We start from the raw sequence: 23,093 nt of genomic DNA, 5'->3' as shown, positions 1-23,093 counted from the left end.
TCCTATTTCAGCACTGATAACTAGGGAAGGTTAGTGCTAAAAATTTCAGGCCATACAGTCATGAATAAAACAACTCTAAATTCAGAGAGAGAATAAGAAGCATAATGATAGTGGGAATCATAAAAGACACAAATATAATGCTGTGGTGCTTCAAAGGAGATAGCATTTGATTAAATGGATTAGAAAATAATCAGATAGGGTACATGCAAGCTGCCCCTGAAGACTGGGAAGAGTGTGAGAGGTAGAAATAGGAAAAAGATATTTAGGTGAAAGAAACAGTGTGAGTGAAGACAAAGTAGGGAATCGTGGTGGCACATCCAGAGCACAGCATATAGCATGTTTTGGTCCAAGTATAGCGTATATGAAATATTCAGAGATGAGGTTAGAATGGTCGGTTGAATTTGGCAGACCAGAAGCTGTAGCCTAAGGTGTTTGACCTTAATTTGATAAGTGGGAGAGTCATTAAAGGTTTCTGAGCAGTGGAATAATGTGCTGCTTAGAGATATGCTTTATAAAGATCAATCTGACTGTGATGTCAAAGACACATAGGAGTGGAGAGAGACTGGGAGTGAAAAGAGTACTTAGTCAACTATTGATTTAGTTAGGGCCAGAACAGAGGTGGTGATAGTGCAAACAGAGAAGATTGGATGGATACCAGGAACATTGGAAAGTAAAATTCAAAGGATGCAGTCACTAGATATGATTAGATATGAAAAGTGAAAAATCAAAGCATAGTGGAACATTTCAAGTTGGTTACTAGGTGAATGGTGGTGCCATCGAGAGAAACAGGAAAATCAGAAAGAGGAGTTGGTATGGTGAGGGAAGATATTAAGTGCACTGTCAGACACATTCAGTTGAGGTGCCAATGTGCACAAAGGTGTAGACGTGTAGGGGCTATTACAAATATTGAATTAATTGTTAGCCAGTCAACATTGGATGTGCAGATTTGAAATTTGCTCTTCAAGATATGATTCTTGAAGCTAGATGATTGGATACAATTCCTGATGGTGAGAAGGTCTATGGAGAGAGAAGAAAGTTGATACATACTGAGAAATGCTGACATTTAGAGGGCTAAGGGGAGAAAAGCCATAAGAAGATAGTAGATATCAAAGAGGTAAAAGGAGAGCCAGCAGAGAACCTAGAAGCCTAGGGGAAAGATAATTCCACAGGTTGAAGAGGGCGAGAATAACAGTGTCAGATGGTGTAGAGAGGAAAGGGAAGATGGGGATACGCAAAAGCTGTTGACATTGGGTACAGTAAGACTCTGGTGACTTTCAAGTATGTAGTTTTAGTGATACTTTACTGAATTTTTGAGGATAAACTCCCTGTTTTTCCTAAGGAAATTGCCTTGGTTAGAGAAAGAGAGACCCAGTCTCTTCAGTGCAGTGACTTCTGTTACAGAAGTAACAAAAGAGGAGGCTCCAATCAACTCAATCAAATATAATGCCTTTGATCTGGGCCACAACGTTAACGTGGTAGAGGGAAAATCTTCACTCTTAAGGAACACGGCTTAGAAACAGAGGAAGTATAACACTTCTTCATATCACTAAGTTAAGACTAGTCCTGAAGGAATAGTAGCATTTGGGGAACTTGCCTTACCCTCCAGTCTCTGAAGGGGAGTTTAACATAGAGCTGAGGCAAAAAGCAAATACATTTTTATTTCTGCCAATAAAGATTTTCACTATTAACTGTCATTGTAGTATATAAAAAAAGGGTATTAGAATAACTGATGTCTTTAAAATGACCTAGTAATACAATGCATTTCTGTAATGGCTTTGTGTGTGTGGGATAGGGTCTTGTTCTGTTGCCCTAGCTGGAGTGCAGTGGTGGGATCATAGCTCACTGTAACCTCCAACCCCTGGGCTCGAGTGATTCTTGTGCCTAGCTTCCTGAGCAGCTAGGACTACAGGTACATGCCACCATGCCCAGCTAATTTTTTTTTTTTTTTGTAGAGACAGCGGTCTTGCTATGTTTCCCAGGCTGGTCTTGAACTCTTGGCCTCAGAGATCCTTCCTCCTTGGCCTCCCAAAGTGCTGGGATTACAGGTGTTTGCAATAGAGATATATCAATTGATATTGCTTTGCCTTTCTCTGAGTGTCTATTAATTATTTATATCTTCACTTACATCCTATATGAATCAAGTATTCAGTTTAAAATATTTGAGAGTTCTCCTTAATTATTTGAGGATTTAGGAAGTTCCAACAAGACTAATGTCATATAGGCATATGAAATGAGAGACATAAGAAAATAGAAAGATATACTGAAAAAAAAGATGGAGAAAAAATGGCTCGATGCACATAATAGGCATGGAGTAAGAGAAAGAGGCAGAGAGAGAGAGAGATGATAGAGGAAGCGAAGGGAGAGAGCGAGAATTGTGCAACATAAAAAGGAGATAGTGTTACAGAGAGCTAGAAGTAGGCAGTCTCCTATTTGAGCTTTTAATTTACAAGGTTAGGGAGACTGAAATCCAGATTACATATATAAGATGGAATATATTCAGTTGGTGTAAAAGTAATTGCAGTATTTGCCATTAAAATGAATGGCATTAAAAGTAATTTTTTTTTTTTTTTTTTTTGGAGACACAGTCTCGTTCTGTCACCCAGAGTGCAGTGGTATGATCTCGGTTCACTGTAACCTCTGCCTCTCAGGTTTCAGCGATTATTATTTCTCAGCCTCCCGAGTAGCTGGGATTACAGGTGTGTACTACCACGACCGGCTAATTTTATTTTATTTTATTTATTTTTTTTTGTAGAGACAAGGTTTTGCCATGTTGGCCAGGCTACTCTGGAGCTCCTGGCCTCTTGGCCTCAAGTGATCCTCCCGCCCCAGCCTCCCAAAGTGCTGGAATTATAGGCGTGAGCCACCGCACTCAGCCTGCAATTACTTTTGCACCAGCCTAATAGTTACATTTCTTGCTGTGTCCCAACATTTTCAGGGATTTCATCTATCCTCAAAAAATCATACTTGAATAAAGGTCTTTGCAAAAGATGACCTCTTTTATTCATAAGATAAAGTCTCTTTTAATGAATAGTATCAGTCATTTCCTTAAAGTTGTCTGAATAAACATTCTCCCCCGGGCCCCAAATGCAATGCTACTTTCTGTTTTAAAGAGTCACTTTTCCTTACTTTAAACTGCATCATGTATCCTGGCTGTATAATGAGTTCTCGGGAGGAGAGAGCATTGTGAGTCTTGTCCTTCTTTTTATTTGGCCAATAGAGGTGGAAGGATGGATTGCCACAAAATCCTGCTGTTCTTACAGCATTAGGGTAAAAACTCCAGTTTTCTTCATGGGAAGTGCCTTCTGTTAAGGAAAATTGGAAGCAATATGGCATGTTATTCTCTTGAGGAAAATTGGAAGCAATATGGCGTATTATTCTCTTGAACTGATTGATTTATTGTTGAATTCTTTAAATTTTTATACTCTACTAGCTTTCTGCTTACACTTTAGGATTTTTATTTTATTTAACTGGGATAATGCATAAATCCAACATGAGAAATCAAACTTAGACAAGACTATTAAATGGTAGTATAATGATTACCGTACTTTTAAAATGTAATTGCTAGTCTAGGTAACTTAGCACTGAAAAGTTCTTGATACACTTCGTCAGCCAGTGCATTAAGTATTTCTGTGACACATTAATCACTAAAGAAACAAATTATTTGGGAGTATTGAAATTTCAAATTATATTTAAAGCCAGACATTGTGCCTTTAACAGGATTTATTGAATTCTCAGTGGACATTTCAACAGGCAGCCAACTTTGAAGATTTATAAACCATTGGGCAAAATAACAGCTAACATTTGTTGAGCAGGAGTATGGGCTAGGCATTCTTATAAATGCTTTTCATGTGCTAATGTATCTGAAGACATAAGCAGAAAAATGGCTCACAGGAAAGAAAATTGTTCAATGTCTTGTTTCTTACCATCATCAAAAGTGTCCACCAATTGGCTGGGATTGATTTCTGCTCCACCAATCAAAATATTGTCCAGTGCCCACTGAGCACGCTCCACCCCAGAGACCACAATTCCATTGCTGATCACAAACGGCTGCCACCAACGAAGTCGAGTTGTGTTGGTAAGTGCATCTTCAGGAAGAAGTATGTAGTCATGTCTAACAGAAATGTATTTCTGGTAATCCATCTCATGGAGCAAAGTCCAGGTAATTCCTATAACAACAAATATACCAATATATCTAGAATCTCCTGCCTCCTGATAAACCACCAGTATGCTTCAGATACTGTGAACTTCCCAAAGAAATTTTCAACCAGCAAATGACAACTGATTTTGCTGACTTTGATGTTAGGTATTCACTACTTATAAATACTGTTTCTGTATGAGGCTAATGATATGAGGGGAAGGGTATTTCGAAAGAGTTGGCCAAAATAAAAACACTGAAGTAAAAATTAGTTATGTTTTGCTTTTAAAATTTAGTTCTAAATTCTTATTTCTCACAAATAATGAGATATACCTATGTTTTACATGTTTTTGGCAATAGCTTTTAGTATTAAAATAGTTATTGTAATTTTATGCAATTTTGTAATTATTTGGACTGGTATAAAGTTTATCTCTTCTTGCTTGATAAGATTGCAGGTGGGATGTTTAGTTACTTAAGAAAACATCCTTGAAATACCTTAAAATACTTCAGGGTCATCTGTTAATCAGCTAGTTATTAAGAATGATATCTATCTGCTAAAGTAGATTTTTCTAAAGACACCATGGTATTACTGGTCTCATTTTAGCTACTTCAAAATAAAACAGAATTCTATTAAAATATTCTATGACAAACTCACAAAATCAGACTATTTTTTTTCACAATTTTTAAAGATTTCTATAGATTCTCTATAGCATTTACTACATGTTTACACATAAGCTTTTAAAAATGCTTTAAAGTTTTAAAAATGATCTTTTACTTGGAAATCATACAAAATGCATTTCTTAATTGTATCACTCAAGCTTCAGTAAAGCACAGAGGTTGTTTATTCATAAAGTTTGGACTTTATTTTTTAATGTGGTTTCTCTCTTGTCCCCTTTTTGCATAACACAGAAGTCACTTGTACAGTACATGTAATACAAACAAAATCTGTAGCTTTTTCTTTGTGAGTTTCACAGTTGAAACTGTGAAGTCAGCAAAGCTTTGCAGAGACTTTTCTGAGGGTGTTGGATGGAATTTGGGAATCTGCTCCAAGGTGTGGTTTTCACCCCTGACACGTGCCTCCATCGGTAGAGTAGTCCAACAGCACGCCTTCCTTCCGGCAGATGGGACGATGGCAAGAGGTCATGTTGTTCTCACTCCCAATGCGCCCCCAGTATTGCAGGAACCTGAATGCAAGCACATTTTATCCATCAGAATAATTCATTAGAACAAATACTCAAGTCCTGGATAATTTCTTCCATACAAGTGTTCCTTGCTTTGGGACCAATTTGCTATGATGCAATAGAAATAACAAAAAATTGACTTACTTTGCACCTCGAAGATCCAAATCTTGTGTAATTGCTTGTCTCACAGTAGATCCCCCAAAATAGAGTGCAGTGTCCTCAGCAAGAATTCCACACTCAGTGCAAGTACTTCCACCTTCTAAGGACATCCATAAGTCAGGTTTGATTTCTTCACTGTCAAAGCGTTCCTTCAGGAAAGTCTGGAAAAAACATAAGCCAGATGTGGTCAAAAAAACAACTTCAGATAACTATGGAATATTTAAGACAATATAGAGTGATATCTTGGACTTAAAAAAAATAGAGCTGATTTCAAATGCTTTTCAAAGATGTTCAAAAAAATAACAGGCTATTTCCACAATGTTCTTTTCTGTCATATATTGAAAATCATTTAAACTGCCCAAAAAATGTTTAATAATTGAAATTTAAAATAACTGTAAAGTTGACTATATCAATTTTTTTTTTTTTTTTTGAGACGGTCTTGCTCTGTCACTTGGGCTGGAGTGCAGTGGCACAATTTCGGCTCATTGCAGCCTCTGCCTCCCGGGTTCAAGCTATTCTCATGCCTCAGCCTCCTGAGTAGCTGGGATTACAGGTGTGTGCCACCATACCTGGCTATTTTTTGTATTTTTAGTAGAGATGGGGTTTCACCATGTTGGCTAGGCTGGTCTTGAACTGCTGACCTCAAGTGATCTGCCCACCTCCGTCTCCCAGAGTGCTGCAATTACAGGTGTGAGCCACCATGCCTGGCCATATTATAGTAACACTTCTATTTGTAAAAAGTTATTTAAGCATATACCCCCAAATATGTATATTTGTTTATATAGTATATAAAAGTATTATTGTAATGTATTATGAAACATGCCAAAAAAAAAAAAAAAAAAAAGGAAATTTGAAAGCAATAAGATAAAATATAAACATGCAATCCAGCACTTTCCTACCAACATTCCCCAATAGATTGTCCTGGTGTGTGTGCCCTCACTTTGGAGACTGCCTGAGGCAGCCAAGATCCTTCAGCTCTAGCACAGAGTGAACCCTGGAAGGTCTATATGGTTAGGCAGGGACACTTGAAATCAAATCTCTCTATATAAAGTCAAAAGAAAGTAAACCTTAGAAGGCAGTTTGAAAGATGTTTCACCTGTTTATCAGGGCCAAGTTGTAGGGCGACAAGTACTCAAAATCTAGAATAAAATATTTTTTCCCTGGGTCTCCAGTTTATCCTTTTAACTGAGAATGACTGACAACCAGGAAATCTATTTTTTAGAGAGTGTACAAAGTATAAAGGTTCGTGGCTACATTTTATGTAAAATTTACTTATCTCCTCACAGTCAAGGTCTTAATTTCCCCATTCATTCTGTCCACAGTACTTTCATTTTATCCATAATGCAGATTTGTATTAGGTAGAGACACATTTTTTCTTGTTTAAAATGATGAAAAGATATCATAAAGGCAATTTGTTTTAGTTGCAGTTGCAATAGCTGTATACAGAAAAACCTATATTTTTTCATTTAAGGAGCATTCTATCTTACTGTGTAGTTAAAATGATTTAAACAGTTTCTTAAACTTAGAAGATAATTCTATAGTTAAAGATATACAGTCAAATGTCAGTCTGACGTCATGCCACTAATGGATAGCAAATGAATACGTTTTATAACTGAAGGTTTGTAAGAAAACAAGTGTTAGAAGAAATACATGGTTAACCACATAAACTATCATTAGAAGATTTTAAGCAGGGTTTATAGTTTTATAGATTTGTACAATTTCTTATCCAACTGAGGAATACTAATAAAATTTGAGTGCTCATGAAAGAAATTAGATTTTCAAAAGTTTATTAATTATCTGTGGTATATAAAGCTATGTTTTCCCTGTGGTAACCTCATTTGTTAATAATGTACTTACATCTTCAGACACAAATGAGCATTGTTCCAATTTTATTTAAAAAATGTTCAATTCCATAGTTGAAGTATTAGAACAAACACAAATGACAGAACAGATTTGGTTTACATTGTTGCCTTTCATATGTTGGATTTCAATCACTAGGAATTTTGCTTTTTTTAGCCGAGTCATTTATCTATTATTGTAATGACAAATGCACTATGTTTATTCACAGAATTAGAGTACATATATGGCAACTGTGTTGGGTAACTATTTGCTTTGCATATTAAATAATGATGTAACAGCTAAAGCTTTCAAAAATGACCTCTCCATTCTTAATACACAACCCCATTTCAGTAGTCAACAAATCAGAACATAGAATTTTCTAAACAAAAATTCAGGTACTGTTTAGGCCTTTTTGAAAATTTGGTCTTTTGTGATAATGTATATTATCTGCTTTATTTCATAACAACAGTAACAATAATATCCTCCTTCAAATAGTGCATCAGTTGAAAAAGTGAAGTAAAAAAGGCTTAATACTGACTTTATAAAGAGTCTGCTTAAGAAAAAAAAAAAACCCAGAGTATTTATCATTTGTAATCCGTACAGTCTGGCTCATTTTATGAATTGGATAAACTGTACTAGAACTTGATCCTAATATTCTTGTACTTAGGAAGCATTTTTAAAGTTTCTATTCAAATGATTTTATTTCCTGGGGGACCCAAAGGACATTGTTATAGATTATGTCTCATATATAAGTTGGTTCCTAGGCATGGCCCATGATGTGAGTAATGCTTCTGTCCAGGGCTTTACCCTTACCTTCAGAGTGTGGGTCAAGTAGCAGTTTGGCCCTGAGTATCCCGGATCACAGATGCACTGTTCCCTTAAGCAATCTCCATGGCCTCTGCAGTTGTCCAAGCATCCAGGGCCCAGGTAGAAATTATCGATTGCCCACTGCATGTCTGAATACTTCTGATAGAACCTAAACCTCACTGGACTATTGACAATGCAAAAGCAAAGGAGTGAAAAACAAAAGTTAACTTTATTTAGGTTCATTGTCCTGCATGTGTATTCAGTACTCAAGAGAAAAAACATTTAAGATACTCTTACTAGATGAAACAGGTTAATAAAAAATGTTTTCTGAGCACTTTTATCTTTCTAGTAATGGAACTTTCAAGCTGGTTTTATTTAAATTTCAGAATATCGGGGCAAACTTGCACAACAAAGTTAAAATCAGTGGAATCTCTGTGTCCAGAAATAGAAATATTTAAATATACAAATCTGTAACTTTCATAAATCAGGTTTCTTCTGAACTGGAGTTCTGTGGTCATGACGCAATTTAGATTCACTAATTTCATTCCTGAAATTGTACAGAAGGTGAGTGACGCCTTTGACAAGAGCCTTGTCAGCATACACACAGCCCTCAGGCCGTTGGGAGGCAGCATTTTCTGAATTCCCTGAAGACAATCAATATTCTCAGAGTAACTGTGCTAATTACAAAACAATTTTGAAAGGCTTATATTAAAGGACATTTTCTCTGAGATTTTAATTTCATCTTTGTTCTTCTCTGTCTTCTGGGGGGAAAAAACAAGCCTCATAATTATCCTTATATTAAAATATGCCATGCTGTTTTGGTTTAAAGAGTCCAAAGTACATGAAGGAACTTTCTGGGGTGATACAAATGTTCTGTACCATGTTTTATGTGGTGGTTACGTGGGTTGCACAACAGTAAAAACTCATTGATCTGAATAATTAATTAAGATATATGTATTTTACTGAATGTAAATTATACCTCATTATTACAAAAAGAGAGAGAATGGGAGGGGAAAATGAGTCTATGATAGACATTATGGTGGTTCCCCAGCATCCATTTCGCCCCAGATAATCCATTAAATGATCATCGTAATATCACTTTCCTAACTATTGAGTGGCTAATTGGTACCAATGGGATGCAAGGTGGTGCTTGTTCTGGCTGTCTCGGAACAAAAAGCAACTATCTTTCTTTCTCACTGGACATAAGTACGGAAGCATCCTGCCCCAGTTCTCTGGCTGCCATCTCATGTTCAATAGCAAAACCAGCCGGAGAGAGCAGAGTATGGCGCCAGTGCTGTGGACAGCAGACATTCTCTTAAGAGAATAAGGCAGAACAGTGTCCCTGAAGACACCGTTCCACTTACAAATCAACCAGCCCTAGAGTTCATTTATCTTTGGATTCATTCATTATAGATACAACAAATTTTGAGCTGGTTTGAATTGGGCTTTCTGTTCCTTGCAGCTGAAAGCATCCTGATTTAGTTCCTTAGTATGTTAATTGAATAAGCTCTTTAGATACATTCCAGAAAACCATGAGTGGTAATAATAATATCTATGGGACACTGGGAAATCTGTGTGTAAGCACTTTATTCAAAGGCTCTGTATGTTTCACAAGAAGATTCATTTAGTCAGACCATCTGATTAATACAGTTGAGGTGCACCTGTTGTTTTTCTTTGTGTATCTTTCCCCCTACTTTTAAAGTAGAAGATAAATCTTTAATTTAAGGAATTGCCTTAAATTAATATATCCACAGACTTTGCAGAGCAAGGTGTAATCACCTGCGCTCATCACTGGTCCAGGCTGATTACCTTTCACTGCAGGATCAGAACTTAATGCTTTGGTAAGAGGAAAATGGATCCTGTAAGTCACACTGGTAGAAATAGCATGATGAGTTAGGATTTGCTCCTGGCTCTGTCTATCATGGAATGATAAGGCAATAATGTGGAAAGTATGTAGTGCACAGTGGTCCACAGTCTACAAGGTTGAGAAGGTAGGGTACACCTTTTCATCTGGCTCCAAGGCCATAATTATTGCTCTGTTCCCATTTGAGGTGTGGAAAATAGAAGAGTCTGCGAAAGCCCATTTTGCCAAGTCTGAGGATTACAAATTGAGGTCTGAAGTTAGCTCATCATGGAAGTTATGATGAAAGTCACCAATTAAAGAACCTTTAGAGTTAGGGAGAAAGAAAGCACTTTTCCCACAAATACACATAATTTCAGGCTTGACAACAGTGTACCTAATGGGCTTCTGGATGCTTGGAACCAAGCTTGGTTTTGGTTTTCTACTTACTTTCCCACTAAGCTTTCAGGAAGTGGGTAGGTGATCCTTTTCCACCCTTTAGTTGGGAAGAATACAGATGGCTGAGAAACAGTTCCAGAGCATTTTGGGTCAGCAGGCAAGCACTGAGGGACCAGATAATTCCAGCTCACACCAAAGTCAGTAGAATACTGCACATGAATTTGATTCTGGGCAATTTTTTCAGACACCTTACATCCAACAGAGATCTAATAAACAGAAAAGATCAAGGTATTAAAACTATATGATTCTTCTCCAAGGACTTGGCAACAAAAAAGCTGCTGATCACTTGATACGCACGTTACCACATTCATCCTGTATTTTCAGATTCATTATTTGTTCTGCTAACGGACAGAGGAATGATTGCCCCAGGTGACAAATTATAGAAAGTGCCAAATATATTGTGTAGGGGGTTTGGAGAGAAACTTAGACCCCATGCTTCTGCCATGCTGGCTGAATGCCTTGGAAGGCCTGGGCTCACTCCTACAAACTGTTAGTTGTGCTAATGGTCTGGCACTTCTATTTGGCAGAATACTTAACCAAGAAGGACTGCTAACAGCTTTACCAATTTTACTATTTTATTGTATAATTTATGACTCTTAATACAACACTTTCAACTACAAGTAAGATGAAATAATAACTGAAGGTAGTTTAAACAAGGCACAGCATCCTTCATTGATGGTGATAGCCATGATGTGACATTGCTGTTATTACAGTGGGATTTAGGTAGACAGAATAAATTGGTTCACATAAAATCTTGGCCTAAATATTAGCCCAAGTTGATGTTGACATTAATGCTAATCATGCCTTTGTTTTCCTTTTTTTTTTTTTTTTCCTCCAGAAACATCCAAATGTTCTTGTGGAAAAAAAAAAAAAGTAGAGGCTGGGGGCCATGACTCACGCCTGTAATCCCAGCACTTTGGGAGGCCGAGGTGGGCGGATCACGAGGTCAGGAGTTCGAGACCAGCCTGACCAACATGGTGAAACCCTGTCTCTACTAAAAATAAAAAATTAGTCGGGCATGGTGGTGTGCACCTGTAATCCCAGCTACTCAGGAGCCTGAGGCAGGAGAATTGCCTGAACCCGGGAGGCGGAGGTTGCAGTCAGCCAAGACTGTGCCACTGCACTCCAGCCTGGGCAACAGAGTGAGACTCCGTCTCAGAAAAAAAGGTCTTATTTAACCTAAATTTCTAAGTTATAGTTTGTATTTATGGAGAGATGGGTAAGAGGGAAAAAATGTAAAAATAACCATTATAACTTTAATCTTCTCTTGATGAAACAAATTGCCTAAGTCATAATGATTTAACTCAGGGAGTTATAATCAGTATCCTACATTTTTATTGTTGATATTTTTATTAGTATTTCATCCCAAGCAGGAACACATTTACTCTTATAAAAGTTTCAATTTGAGAGAGAGCTGGCAAGATGGCCGAATAGGAATAGCTCCTGTCTGCAGCTCCCAGCAGGATCAATGCAGAAGGCTGGTGATTTTGGCATTTCCAACTGAGGTACCCGATTCATCTCATTGGGACTGGTTGGACAGTGGGTGCAGCCCACAGAGGACGAACTGAAGCAGGGTGGGGTGTTGCCCCACCTGGGAACTGCAAAGGGTCAGGGAATTTCCCTTTCCTAGCCAAGGGAAGCCGTGAGTGACTGTACCAGGAGGAACGTGGACTCCGGCCCAGATACTGCGCTTTTCCCCACAGTCTTTGCAACTGGCAAACCAGGAGATTCCCTCCAGTGCCTGGCTTGGCGAGTCCCACCCCCACGGAGCCCGGCAAGGTAAGATTCACTGACTTGAAATTCTCACTGTTAGCACAGCAGTCTGAGGTCGAACTGGGATGCTCAAGCTTGGTGGGGGGAGGGGCATCCGCCATTACTGAGGCTTGAGTAGGCGGTTTTCCCTTCACCATGTAAACAGCCACCCAGAAGTTTGAACTGGGTGGAGCCCACCTCAGCTCAGAAAGGCCAATTGCCTCTTTAGATTCTTCCTCTCTGGGCAGGGCATCTCTGGAAAAAAGGCAGCAGCGCCCAGTCAGGGACTTACAGATAAAACCTTCATCTCCCTGGGACAGAGCTCCTAGGGGAAGGGGTGCTGTGGGCACAGCTCAAGTAGACTTAAACATCCCTGCCTGACAGCTCTGAAGAGAGCAGCGGTTCTCCCAGTACAGCATTTGAGCTCTGATAAGGGACAGACTGCCTCCTCAAGTGAAACCCTGACTCCTGTGTATCCTGATTGGGAGACCCCTCCCAGTAAGGGCCAACAGACACCTCATACAGGACAACTCCGCTGACATCTGGCGGGTGCCCCTCTGGGATGAAGCTTCCAGAGGAAGGAACAGGCAGCAATCTTTGCTGTTCTGTAGCCTCTGTTGGTGATACCCAGGCAAACAGGGTCTGACATGGACCTCCAGCAAACTCCAGCAGAGGGGCCTGACTGTCAGAAGGAAAACTAACAAACAGAAAGGAATAGTATCAATACCAGCAAAAAGGAGGTCCACTCATAAACCTCATCCAAAGGTCACCAGCATCAAAAGGTAGATAAATCCACGAAGATGGGGAGAAACCAGCACAAAAAGGCTGAAAATTCCAAAAGCCAAAATGTCTCTTCTCCAAAGGATCACAACTCCTCGCCAGTAAGGGAACAAAATGGGATGGAGAATGAGTTTGGTGAATTGACAGAAGTAGGCTTCAGAAGGTGGGTAATAAACTCCTCCAAGCTAAAGGAGCATGTTCTAACCCAATGTAAGGAAGCTAAAAACCTTGAAAAAAGGTTAGATGAATTGCTAACTAGAATAACCAGTTTAGAGAAGAACATAAATGACCTGATGGTACTGAAAAACACAGCACGAGAACTTCGTGAAGCATACACAAGTATCAATAGCCAAATTGATCAAGTGGAAAAAAGAATATCAGAGACTGAAGATCAAATCAATGAAATAAAGCGAGAAGACAACATTAGAGAAAAAAGAGTGAAAAGAAATGAACAAAGCCTCCAAGAAATGTGGGACTTTGTGAAAAGACCAAATCTATGTTTGATCGGTTTATCTGAAAGTGACAGGGAGAATGGAACCAAGTTGGAAAACACTCTTCAGGATATTACCCAGGAGAACTTCCCCAACCTAGCAAGACAGGCCAACATTCAAATTCAGGAAATACAGAGAACACCACAAAGATAGTCCTCAAGAAGAGCAACCCCAAGACACATAATCGTCAGATTCACCAAGGTTGAAATGAAGGAAACAATGTTAAGGGCAGACAGAGAGAAAGGTCAGGTTATCCACAAAGGGAAGCCCATCATACTAAAAGCGGATCTCTCTGCAGAAACTCTACAAGCCAGAAGAGAGTTGAGGCCAATATTCAACATTCATAAAGAAAAGAATTTTCAACTCAGAATTACACATCCAGCCAAACTAAGCTTCATAAGCGAAGGAGAAATAAAATATTTAACAGACAAGCAAATGCTGAGAGATTTTGTCACCACCAGGCCTGCCTTACAAGAGCTCCTGAAGGAAGACTTACATGGAAAGGAAAAACCAGTACCAGCCACTGCAAAAACATACCAAATTCTGAAGACCACTGATGCTATGGATAAACTGCATCAACTAACGGGCAAAATAACCATCTTGCATCATAATGACAGGATCAAATTCACACATAACAATATTAACCTTAAATGTAAATGGGCTAAATGCCCCAATTAAAAGACATAGACTGGCAAATTGGATGAAGAGTCAAGACCCATCTCATGTGCAAAGACATCCATAGGCTCAAAATAAAGGGATGGAGGAATATTTACCAAGCAAACAGAAAGCACAAAAAAGAAAGGGTTGCAATCCTAGTCTCTGATAAAACAGACTTTAAACCAACAAAGTTCAAAAGAGACAAAGACCGGCATTACATAATGGTAAAGGGATCAATGCAACAAGAAGAGCTAGCTATCCTAAATATATATGCACCCAATACAGGAGGACCCAGATTAATAAAGCAACTTCTTAGAGACCTACAAAGAGACTTAGACTTCCACACATTAATAGTGGGAGATTTTAATACCCCACTGTCAGTATTAGATCAACGAGAATCAGCGAGACAGAAAATTAACAAGGATATCTAGGACTTGAACTCACCTTTGGACCAAGCAGACCTAATAGACATCTACAGAACTCTCCACCTCAAATCAACAGAATGTACATTCTTCTCAGCACCACATCACACCACATAGTTTGAAGTAAAGCACTCCTCAGCAAATGTAAAAGAACAGAAATCATAACAAATTGTCTCTCAGACCACAGTGCAATCAAATTAGAACTCAGGATTAAGAAACTCACTCAAAACCACACGACTACATGGAAACTGAACAACCTGCTCCTGAATGACTACTGGGTACATAACGAAATGAAGGCAGAAATAAAGATGTTCTTTAAAACCAATGAGAATAAAGACGCAACATACCAGAATCTCTGGGACACATTTAAAGCAGTGTGTAGAGGGAAATTTATAGCACTAAATGCCCACAAGAGAAAGCAGGAAGGATCGAAAATCAACACCCTAACATCACAATTAAAAGAACGAGAGAAGCAAGAACAAACAAATTCAAAAGCTAGCAGAAGACAAGAAATGACTAAGATCAGAGCGGAACTGAAGGAGCTAGAGACACGAAAAGCCCTTCAAAAAAATGAATGAATCCAGGAGCTGGTTTTTTGAAAAGATCAACAAAATAGACCACTAGTGAGACTAATGAAAAGAGAGAAGACTCAAATAGACGCAATAAAAAATGATAAAGGGGATATCACCACTGATCCCACAGAAATACAAACTACCATCAGAGAATACTATCAACACCTCTATGCAAATAAACTAGAAAACCTAGAAGAAATGAATAAATTCCTGGACACTTACACTCTCCCAAGACTAAACCAGGAAGAAGTTGAATCCCTGAAAAGACCAATAGCAGGCTCTGAAATTCAGGCAATAATTAATAGCCTACAACCAAAAAAAGCCCAGGACCAGATGGATTCACAGCCAAATTCTACCACAGGTACAAAGAGGAGCTGGTACCATTCCTTCTGAAACTATCCCAAACAATCGAAAAAGAGGGAATCCGCCCTAACTCATTTTATGAGGCCAGCATCATCCTGCTACCAACACCTGGCAGAGACACCACAAAAAAAAGAAAATTCCAGGCCAATATCCCTGATGAATATCGATGCGAAAATCCTCAATAAAATACTGGCAAACCAAATCCAACAGCACATCAAAAAGCGTATCCACCAAGATCAAGTTGGCTTCATCCCTGAGATGCGAGGCTGGTTCAATACACAAGTCAATAAATGTAATCCATCACATAAACAGAAACAATGACAAAAATCCCATGATTATCTCAATAGATGCAGAAAAGGCCTTCGACAAAATTCAATAGCCCTTCATGTTAAAAACTCAGTAACTAGGTATTGATGGAATGTGTCTCGAGCTATTTATGACAAACCTACAGCCAATATCATACTGAATGGGCAAAAGCTGGAAGCATTCCCTTTGAAAAGAGACACAAGTCAAGGATGCCCTCTCTCATCTCTCTCTCCTATTCAACACAGTATTGGACGTTCTGGCCAGGGCAATCAAGCAAGAGAAAGAAATAAAGGATATTCAGTTAGGAAAAGAGGAAGTCAAATTGTCTCTGTTTGCAGATGACATGATTGAATATTTAGAAAACCCCATTGTCTCAGCCCCAGATCTCCTTTAGCTGATAAGCAACTTCAGCAAAGTCTCAGGATACAAAATCAATGTACAAAAATCACAAACATTCCTATAAACCAATAACAGACAAACAGCCAATTCATGAGTGAATTCTCATTCACAATTGCTACAAAGAGAATCAAATACCTAGGAATCCAACTTACAAGGGATGTGAAGGACCTCTTCAAGGAGAACTACAAACCACTGCTCAACGAAATAAGAGAGGATGCAAACAAAGGGAAAAACATTCCATGCTGATGGTTAGGAAGATCCAGTATTGTGAAAATGGCCATACTACCCAAAGTAATTTATAGATTTAATGCTATCCCCATCAAGCTACCATTGACTTTCTTCACAGAATTGGAAAAACTACTTTAAATTTCATATGGAACCAAAAAAGAGCCCACATAGCCAGGACAATCCTAAGCAAAAAGAACAAAACTGGAGGCATCATGCTGCCTGACTTCAAACTATACTATAAGGCAACAGTAACAAAAACAACACGGTACTGGTACCAAAACAGATATATAGACCAATGGAACAGAATGGAGGCCTCAGAAATAACACCACACATCTACAACCATCTGATCTTTGACAAACCTGACAAAAGCAATGGGGAAAGGATTCCCTATTTAATAAGTGGTGTTGGGAAAACTGGCTAGCCATAAGCAAAAAGCTGAATCTGGATCCCTTCCTTACACCTTATACAAAAATTAACTCAAGATGGATTAAAGACTTAAATGTTGAGACCTAAAATCATAAAAACCCTAGAAGAAAACCTAGGCAATGCCATTCAGGACATAAGTATGGGCAAAGACTTCATGACTAAAACACCAAAAGCAATGGCAACAAAAGCCAAAATTTACAAATGGGATCTAGTTAAACTAAAGAGATTCTGCACAGCAAAATAAACTATTATCAGAGTGAACAGGCAACCTACAGAATGGGAGAAATTGCAATCTATCCATTTGACAAAGGGCTAATATCCAGAATCTACAAAGACCTTAAAGAAATTTATAAGAAAAAAACAACCCCTTCAAAAAGTGGTCGAAGGATATGAACAGACAATTCTCAAAAGAAGACATTTATATGGCCAACAAACATATGAAAAAATGCTCATCATCACTGGTCATCGGAGAGATGCAAATCAAAACCACATTGAGATACCATCTCATGCCAGTTAGAATGACGATCATTAAAAAGTCAGGAAACAAGAGATGCTGGAGAGGCTGTGGAGAAATGGGAACGCTTTTACACTGTTGGTGGGAGTGTAAATTAGTGCAATCATTGTGGAAGACAGTGTGGTGATTCCTCAAGGATCTAGAACTAGAAATACCATTTGACCCAGCCATCCCATTACTGGGTATATACCCAAAGGATTACAAATCATTCTACTATAAAGACACAGCACACGTATGTTTATTAAGGCACTCTTCACAATAGCAAAGACTTGGAACCAACCCAAATGCCCATCAATGACAGACTGGATAAAGAAAATGTGGCCACATATACACCATGGAATACTATGCAACCATAAAAAAGATGAGTTCATGTCCTTTGTAGGGACCTGGATGAAGCTGGAAACCATCATTCTCAGCAAACTAATACAAGAACAGAAAACCAAACACCACATGTTCTCATAGGTGGGAGCTGAACAACAAAAACACTCGGATACAGGGAGGGGAACATCACACACTGGTGCCTGTCAGGGAGTGGGGGAGGGATAGCATTAGGAGAAATACCTAATGTAGATGACGGTTTGATGTGCAGCAAACCACCATGCCACATGTATACCTATGTAACAAACCTGCATGTTCTGCACATGTACTCCAGAGCTTAGAGTATAATAAAAAAGATTTTAAAAAGTTTCAACTTGAAATACTTCAGAAATAAAATACTTTTAATCATTAAGCAATATATAGTTGAGTTGTATATTACTTTAATAGTAAATTTTACTTTTCAAAATATAAAGTCAATGAAATATGAGATTATCTTTTCTCTGATATTTTTGATTTGTTATATTGCTAATGTATGGTTGTTTATATAGCCAAGATCATAACATTTCACCTTGAATTGCATAATCCAGCCTTCAGTGGGAGTCAGGTCGTGGGTCACTGCATATACCTCCCGTCCGTCATGACTGCCACAGAGCATCACACCATCAGGGGACTCACAGAATCTCTCTACTGTGCAATCATCATGGAATAGCCAGTGCTCATTCACTTAAAACAGAAAACAAATTTTTATGACAAATCTGTGACAAAAATACTTTAAGCAATACATAGAATTATTTTAAGTAGAAACTGCTCATGTTGTATATACTCTATAGACAAAACACTAATGTAAACACATTGTTTCAGGAATGTAAATACTAGGAGGATTGCGATATATGCCCTTTGTCTGATATTAGTACACACACAACCATAGATATTAGTCTGCACATGAAAAAAAGTATATTGTATGCATTGTAAATGAAAAACAAAAGGAAATAACTAATTTTTTGACAGATATTTCACTTTTTAGGTAGCATATAAAGAAGGAGAGATAATTTTAATAACAGGATAGAGAAGAGGGTTCACTACTTCTATTCAAATTCTGAAAGTATTATCTGGGTAACTAAAAAGCTTGTAACGAATTTTTTTATAGCTTTATCGAGATATAATTGATATACAAAAATTACACATATTTAAAATATACATCTTGGCTGGGTATGGTGGCTCATGCCTGTAATCCCAGCACTTTGAAATGCTGAAGTGGGAGGATCGCTTAAGGCCAGCCTGGGCAACATAGCAAGATCCTGACTGCTGGAAAAAAAAAAAATTAGCTGGTGTGGCAGTTCACACCCATAGTCTCAACTACTCAGGAGGCTGCTTGAGTCCAGGAGTTCAGGGCTGCAGTAATTTGTGATTGTGTCACTGCACTCCAGTCTGGGAAGCAGAGTGAGACCCTATCTCTAAAAAATTTGTTTTTAAAAATGAAATATACATCTTGATGACTTTGGAAATATGCACACCCTATGATACTATCACCACAAGCAAGGTACCAAATCGATCCATCACTTCCAAAAATTTCCTTGTATTCTTTTGTGTGTGTGTGTGTGTGTTTTTTGTTGTTGGAGGGTTGCTGTTTAGAACACCTCACAAGAGACATATCCTCTTAACATATTTTCAGTGCACAAGATCATCCTGTCAACCATAGACACTATGTCGTACAATAGATCTCTAGAACTTATTTCTTTTGCATGACAGAAACTTTATAGCTATTGAAAAAGTATTCCTCATTTCCCCTTTCCCCAGATCCTGGCAACCACCCTATTTAATTAGATAAACAAATGATTTTTGAGTTTAAGAAATGAGTTTATAACAAATGAGTTTATAACAAACTTGTTATAAAGGCTAATTTTAAGTCCTAAAATGTGAAGCCATATTTAATTTGGCCAAAAGTAAAATAAAATATTATTAAAGAGATTATTTAAGAAATTAGGATTCCAAGATAATACTGTTATAAATTTACCTTGGTAATGCTCTTAATATTTGATTATTTAGGTATGGATATTCAAGTATTCTGGATAAATATTTCTTTTAACAAGTCTTGACTCCTAAACCTGATTAACAGTTAACACTTTGAGGAAATGTACTCAGCAAAATACTACTGAAGGAATAGATTTGGAAGAGTCTAAAGAAAACCTAAGTAGTAAGACTATGAATTGATTAATGCAGAGTACATCTTATGTGTTAATCCTCTCTCTCTCTCTCTCTCCCCCTCTCTCTCTCTGATTGTAAACTCACTTATGTAAACCATTATATAGGAAAAAAATAAATGAGTAATGAAGCAAAGTTCAGTAACCTTCTTAAGAGAATATGACAGTAGTGGTGAGGGACATTTTAAGCTTTTTCTGTTTACAAGTTTTTGTTTTTTTTTTAAACAAGAGTGTTTCAAAGTAAATATTTGCTGTTATGTTATGCCACATAATATACTAATAAATAAATTAGTGAAATTAACCTAAATATCCAGTATTATTGAGTATATAGCTACTAAAATTTTATATTCAAAGATATCTAAGGATATGAGGAAATAAGGATTTAATTATAAACAAAAAAAGAAGCTATGACATATATAAGACTATAATTTTGTTAAAAATATGTTTATGTAAATGTACTCTTAAGAATATATGCCAAAATATTGACAATGGTTATCCCCTGAGTGATTTTTATTTTCATCCTTATGATTTTATGTATTTTCTCAGTTTCACATTTTGAACATGTATACTTTTACAATAAAATATTAACTGAAATTAAAATTTTTAAAATTCTTCAAGTTTCGATTTTTTTTTTTCCAGGACATGCTGTTCCTCCGGAAGATTCTTATCAGTCTTATTATTGTAAAAATGACTGTCCTTTCCATGCAAGATGCTAGGGGCTGAGCTGGGTGTGACAGAGTTCCACTGTCTGAATCAATACTGGCATAATAGTATATCTATCTTTACTGTTTAGATACATGTTAGTATGAGATATATAATGAATATCACTGCTTTATCTGAAGATACCATGTTTCATGTAGTATAACCAAATACATGGCATGGCAAAGATACATACTTAATACAAGACACCACTTTTTATAAAGATGACCAGAATAGTGTCATGAAATGAAAACATTAAAAATGAGAGGATAGGCTGGGCGTGGTGGCTCATGCCTGTAATCTCAGCACTTTAGGAGGCCGAGATAGGCAGATCACCTGAGGCTGGGAGTTCGAGACCAGCCTCGCCAACATAGTGAAACCCCATCTCTACTAAAATTACAAAATTAGCTGGGCATGGTGGCGCATGCCTGTAATCCCAGCTAGTCTGGAGGCTGAGGCAGGAGAATTGCTTGCACCTGGGAGGAAGAGGTTGCAGTGAGCTGGGACTGTGCCATTGCACTCCAGCCTAGGCAAAATAATGAAACTGTCTTTAAAAAAAAAAAAGAGGAGTACAAAGAGGTCCTTCCTGCTTCACCAGTATCATTGAAAACCCCTATGGGGAATGAACGGTAACAAGCAAGACCTGGGACATGACCTAAGACATGAAATGCAAATATGTCTGCCCTGTAGCAAAACAAAATACTTGTCTTCAGATATTAAAACAAATGACTGGGAAATGTCATTTGTTGGGTAGAAGATTTGGGTAGAAATCTTTGGCTTTCTACCCAAACTAGAAAACAGGAAACACTGAAAATTTTCTAAGAAAAGAAAATCATCCTGTTAATAAAATTATAGATTGCTATATTTAAAAAACACACTAGCTGGCTTGAATGAAAGAAAAGATTTAGTTAAAATGCCAACCAGGAAGGCTGAGAGGAACAAAAGGATGACACCCTTTTCAGTGTTTCTGCACCACTGGAACATTTGAAAAGGTTCCACACTTCGCCCCTTTGAAAAGACCCAAATCCAAATCACTGCATTTCCACTGGGCTTTTCATTTAGTGCTGTGCATAATTTACCTGAAGTTTTGTCTTCCATAAACATGTCAAAGGCAATCCTCCCGACAGGGCCGGCGTCTGCAGGGGAGCGCTCGTGCTGGGGCACTGGGGCGCTGCTGAAGGTGTCCAGCATAACGGTCCTTTGGTCAGCAGAGCCTGAGATGAGGACATTGTCAATGGCCCAGTCGTTCTGATCCAGGCCGTCATGTCTTGGCTGCCACCAGCGGAAGCGAGTGGCAATCTCTTTAGCATCAGGAGGGAGAAGGATATTCACAAATCTATAGGAAAATGATGGGGGAGGGTGTGAGAAAGAACCCTCGTCAAATATCTTGAGTAAAAGATTTACAACCAGTCATAAGATACTATATGTCACATGGTGGGTGAGGGAAGGACATTAGCTAAAATAATTTTCAAAAACCACAATTAACTGGCTTAATTTTATGAAGTCTCAGTAGTCACTAAATTGAGGGAAATAGAATGTGAACAGATTCAAGTATCCTGGAACTACCAATTGGTTCTGTCTGTGGTCAGGCTTTAGAGGGACTGCACAGTTTTTTGCATACCTGGTTGGTATCTGTAGGCCTAGAGTATACGCACTTTGGTAGACATAAGCCAAAATGCTGACTTTTTTCTGTCACCTAGTGGTTGGCTTCTTCTGGTTCCTTCCCTGGCACCTTGTTTTTACTCTGTTTCCGTGAGTGCTGGCAAGTGACTTGGGGTAGGACACTGGATTGTGGGAGGACATTTGGACTGTCAGCCTGAGGGTACCAGGTCCATTATCAGTTGTCTATGGTGCAGACATTGACTTTGTTTATATGCTTTGTTGAAAATATTTAAAATTCTATATATTCATAGAAAATGTCATGTGAGAACCATGGGCTAGCAAGCCCAGCATGCTATCTATCCCTGTCTCACTCACCAGGGACAGACATGTCTCACTCACCAGGGACAGACATGCTCCAACAGGAAACTGAATTAGCTAGAAATGAGGTCTAAAATGTCCCTTAATCACAATTATATATGAAAACCCAGGAACATATCAACCTTTTGTATTTATATTCATAACTCATAAAATCTGTCAGGGAAGATAATGTCCTTAGATTTGCCATCCTCCTCACAAAGTATTTTTTTTTTTTTCCCTGAGACAGAGATCTCACTCTGCTGCCCAGGCTGGAGTACAATGGTGCAATCTTGGCTCACTGCAACCTCTGCTTCCTGGGTTTAAGCAATTCTCCTGCCTCAGCCTCCCGAATAGCTGGAGTTACAGGCGCGCATGCCACCACGCCTGGCTAATTTTTGTATTTTTAGTAGAGACAGGGTTTCACCATGTTGACCAGGCTGGTTTCGAACACCTGACCTCAGGTGATCCACCCACCTCGGCCTCCCAAAGTGCTGGGATTACAGGCATGAGCTACCGTGCCCAGCCAGTATCATCTTATTTTTTTTAAATCTATGCTAATCTACCTACCTTTAACCTCAAGGGATG

General features: G+C 38.3%; 1 protein-coding gene across 3 annotated transcripts in view; it reads right to left on the bottom strand.

Moving 5' to 3' along the window:
- RELN (reelin) overlaps window positions 1-23,093 on the bottom strand; it is a 508,320-nt gene that overhangs the window by 20,663 nt on the left and 464,564 nt on the right. For all 3 annotated transcript variants that reach the window (XM_003896435.5, XM_017957037.3, XM_003896436.5), the window contains exons 50-57: window positions 21,629-21,885; window positions 18,218-18,372; window positions 10,412-10,626; window positions 8,128-8,305; window positions 5,461-5,636; window positions 5,213-5,319; window positions 3,924-4,166; window positions 3,127-3,302 (exon numbers count right to left, since the gene is read on the bottom strand). In XM_003896435.5, coding sequence (XP_003896484.1) covers window positions 3,127-3,302; window positions 3,924-4,166; window positions 5,213-5,319; window positions 5,461-5,636; window positions 8,128-8,305; window positions 10,412-10,626; window positions 18,218-18,372; window positions 21,629-21,885 — 1,507 coding nt within the window. The remainder of the gene's footprint in view (window positions 1-3,126; window positions 3,303-3,923; window positions 4,167-5,212; window positions 5,320-5,460; window positions 5,637-8,127; window positions 8,306-10,411; window positions 10,627-18,217; window positions 18,373-21,628; window positions 21,886-23,093) is intronic.

The sequence above is a fragment of the Papio anubis genome, chromosome 4 (assembly GCF_008728515.1).
Source record: "Papio anubis isolate 15944 chromosome 4, Panubis1.0, whole genome shotgun sequence".
Taxonomy (NCBI): domain Eukaryota; kingdom Metazoa; phylum Chordata; class Mammalia; order Primates; family Cercopithecidae; genus Papio; species Papio anubis.
This window is presented reverse-complemented; position numbering and strand designations above follow the sequence as displayed.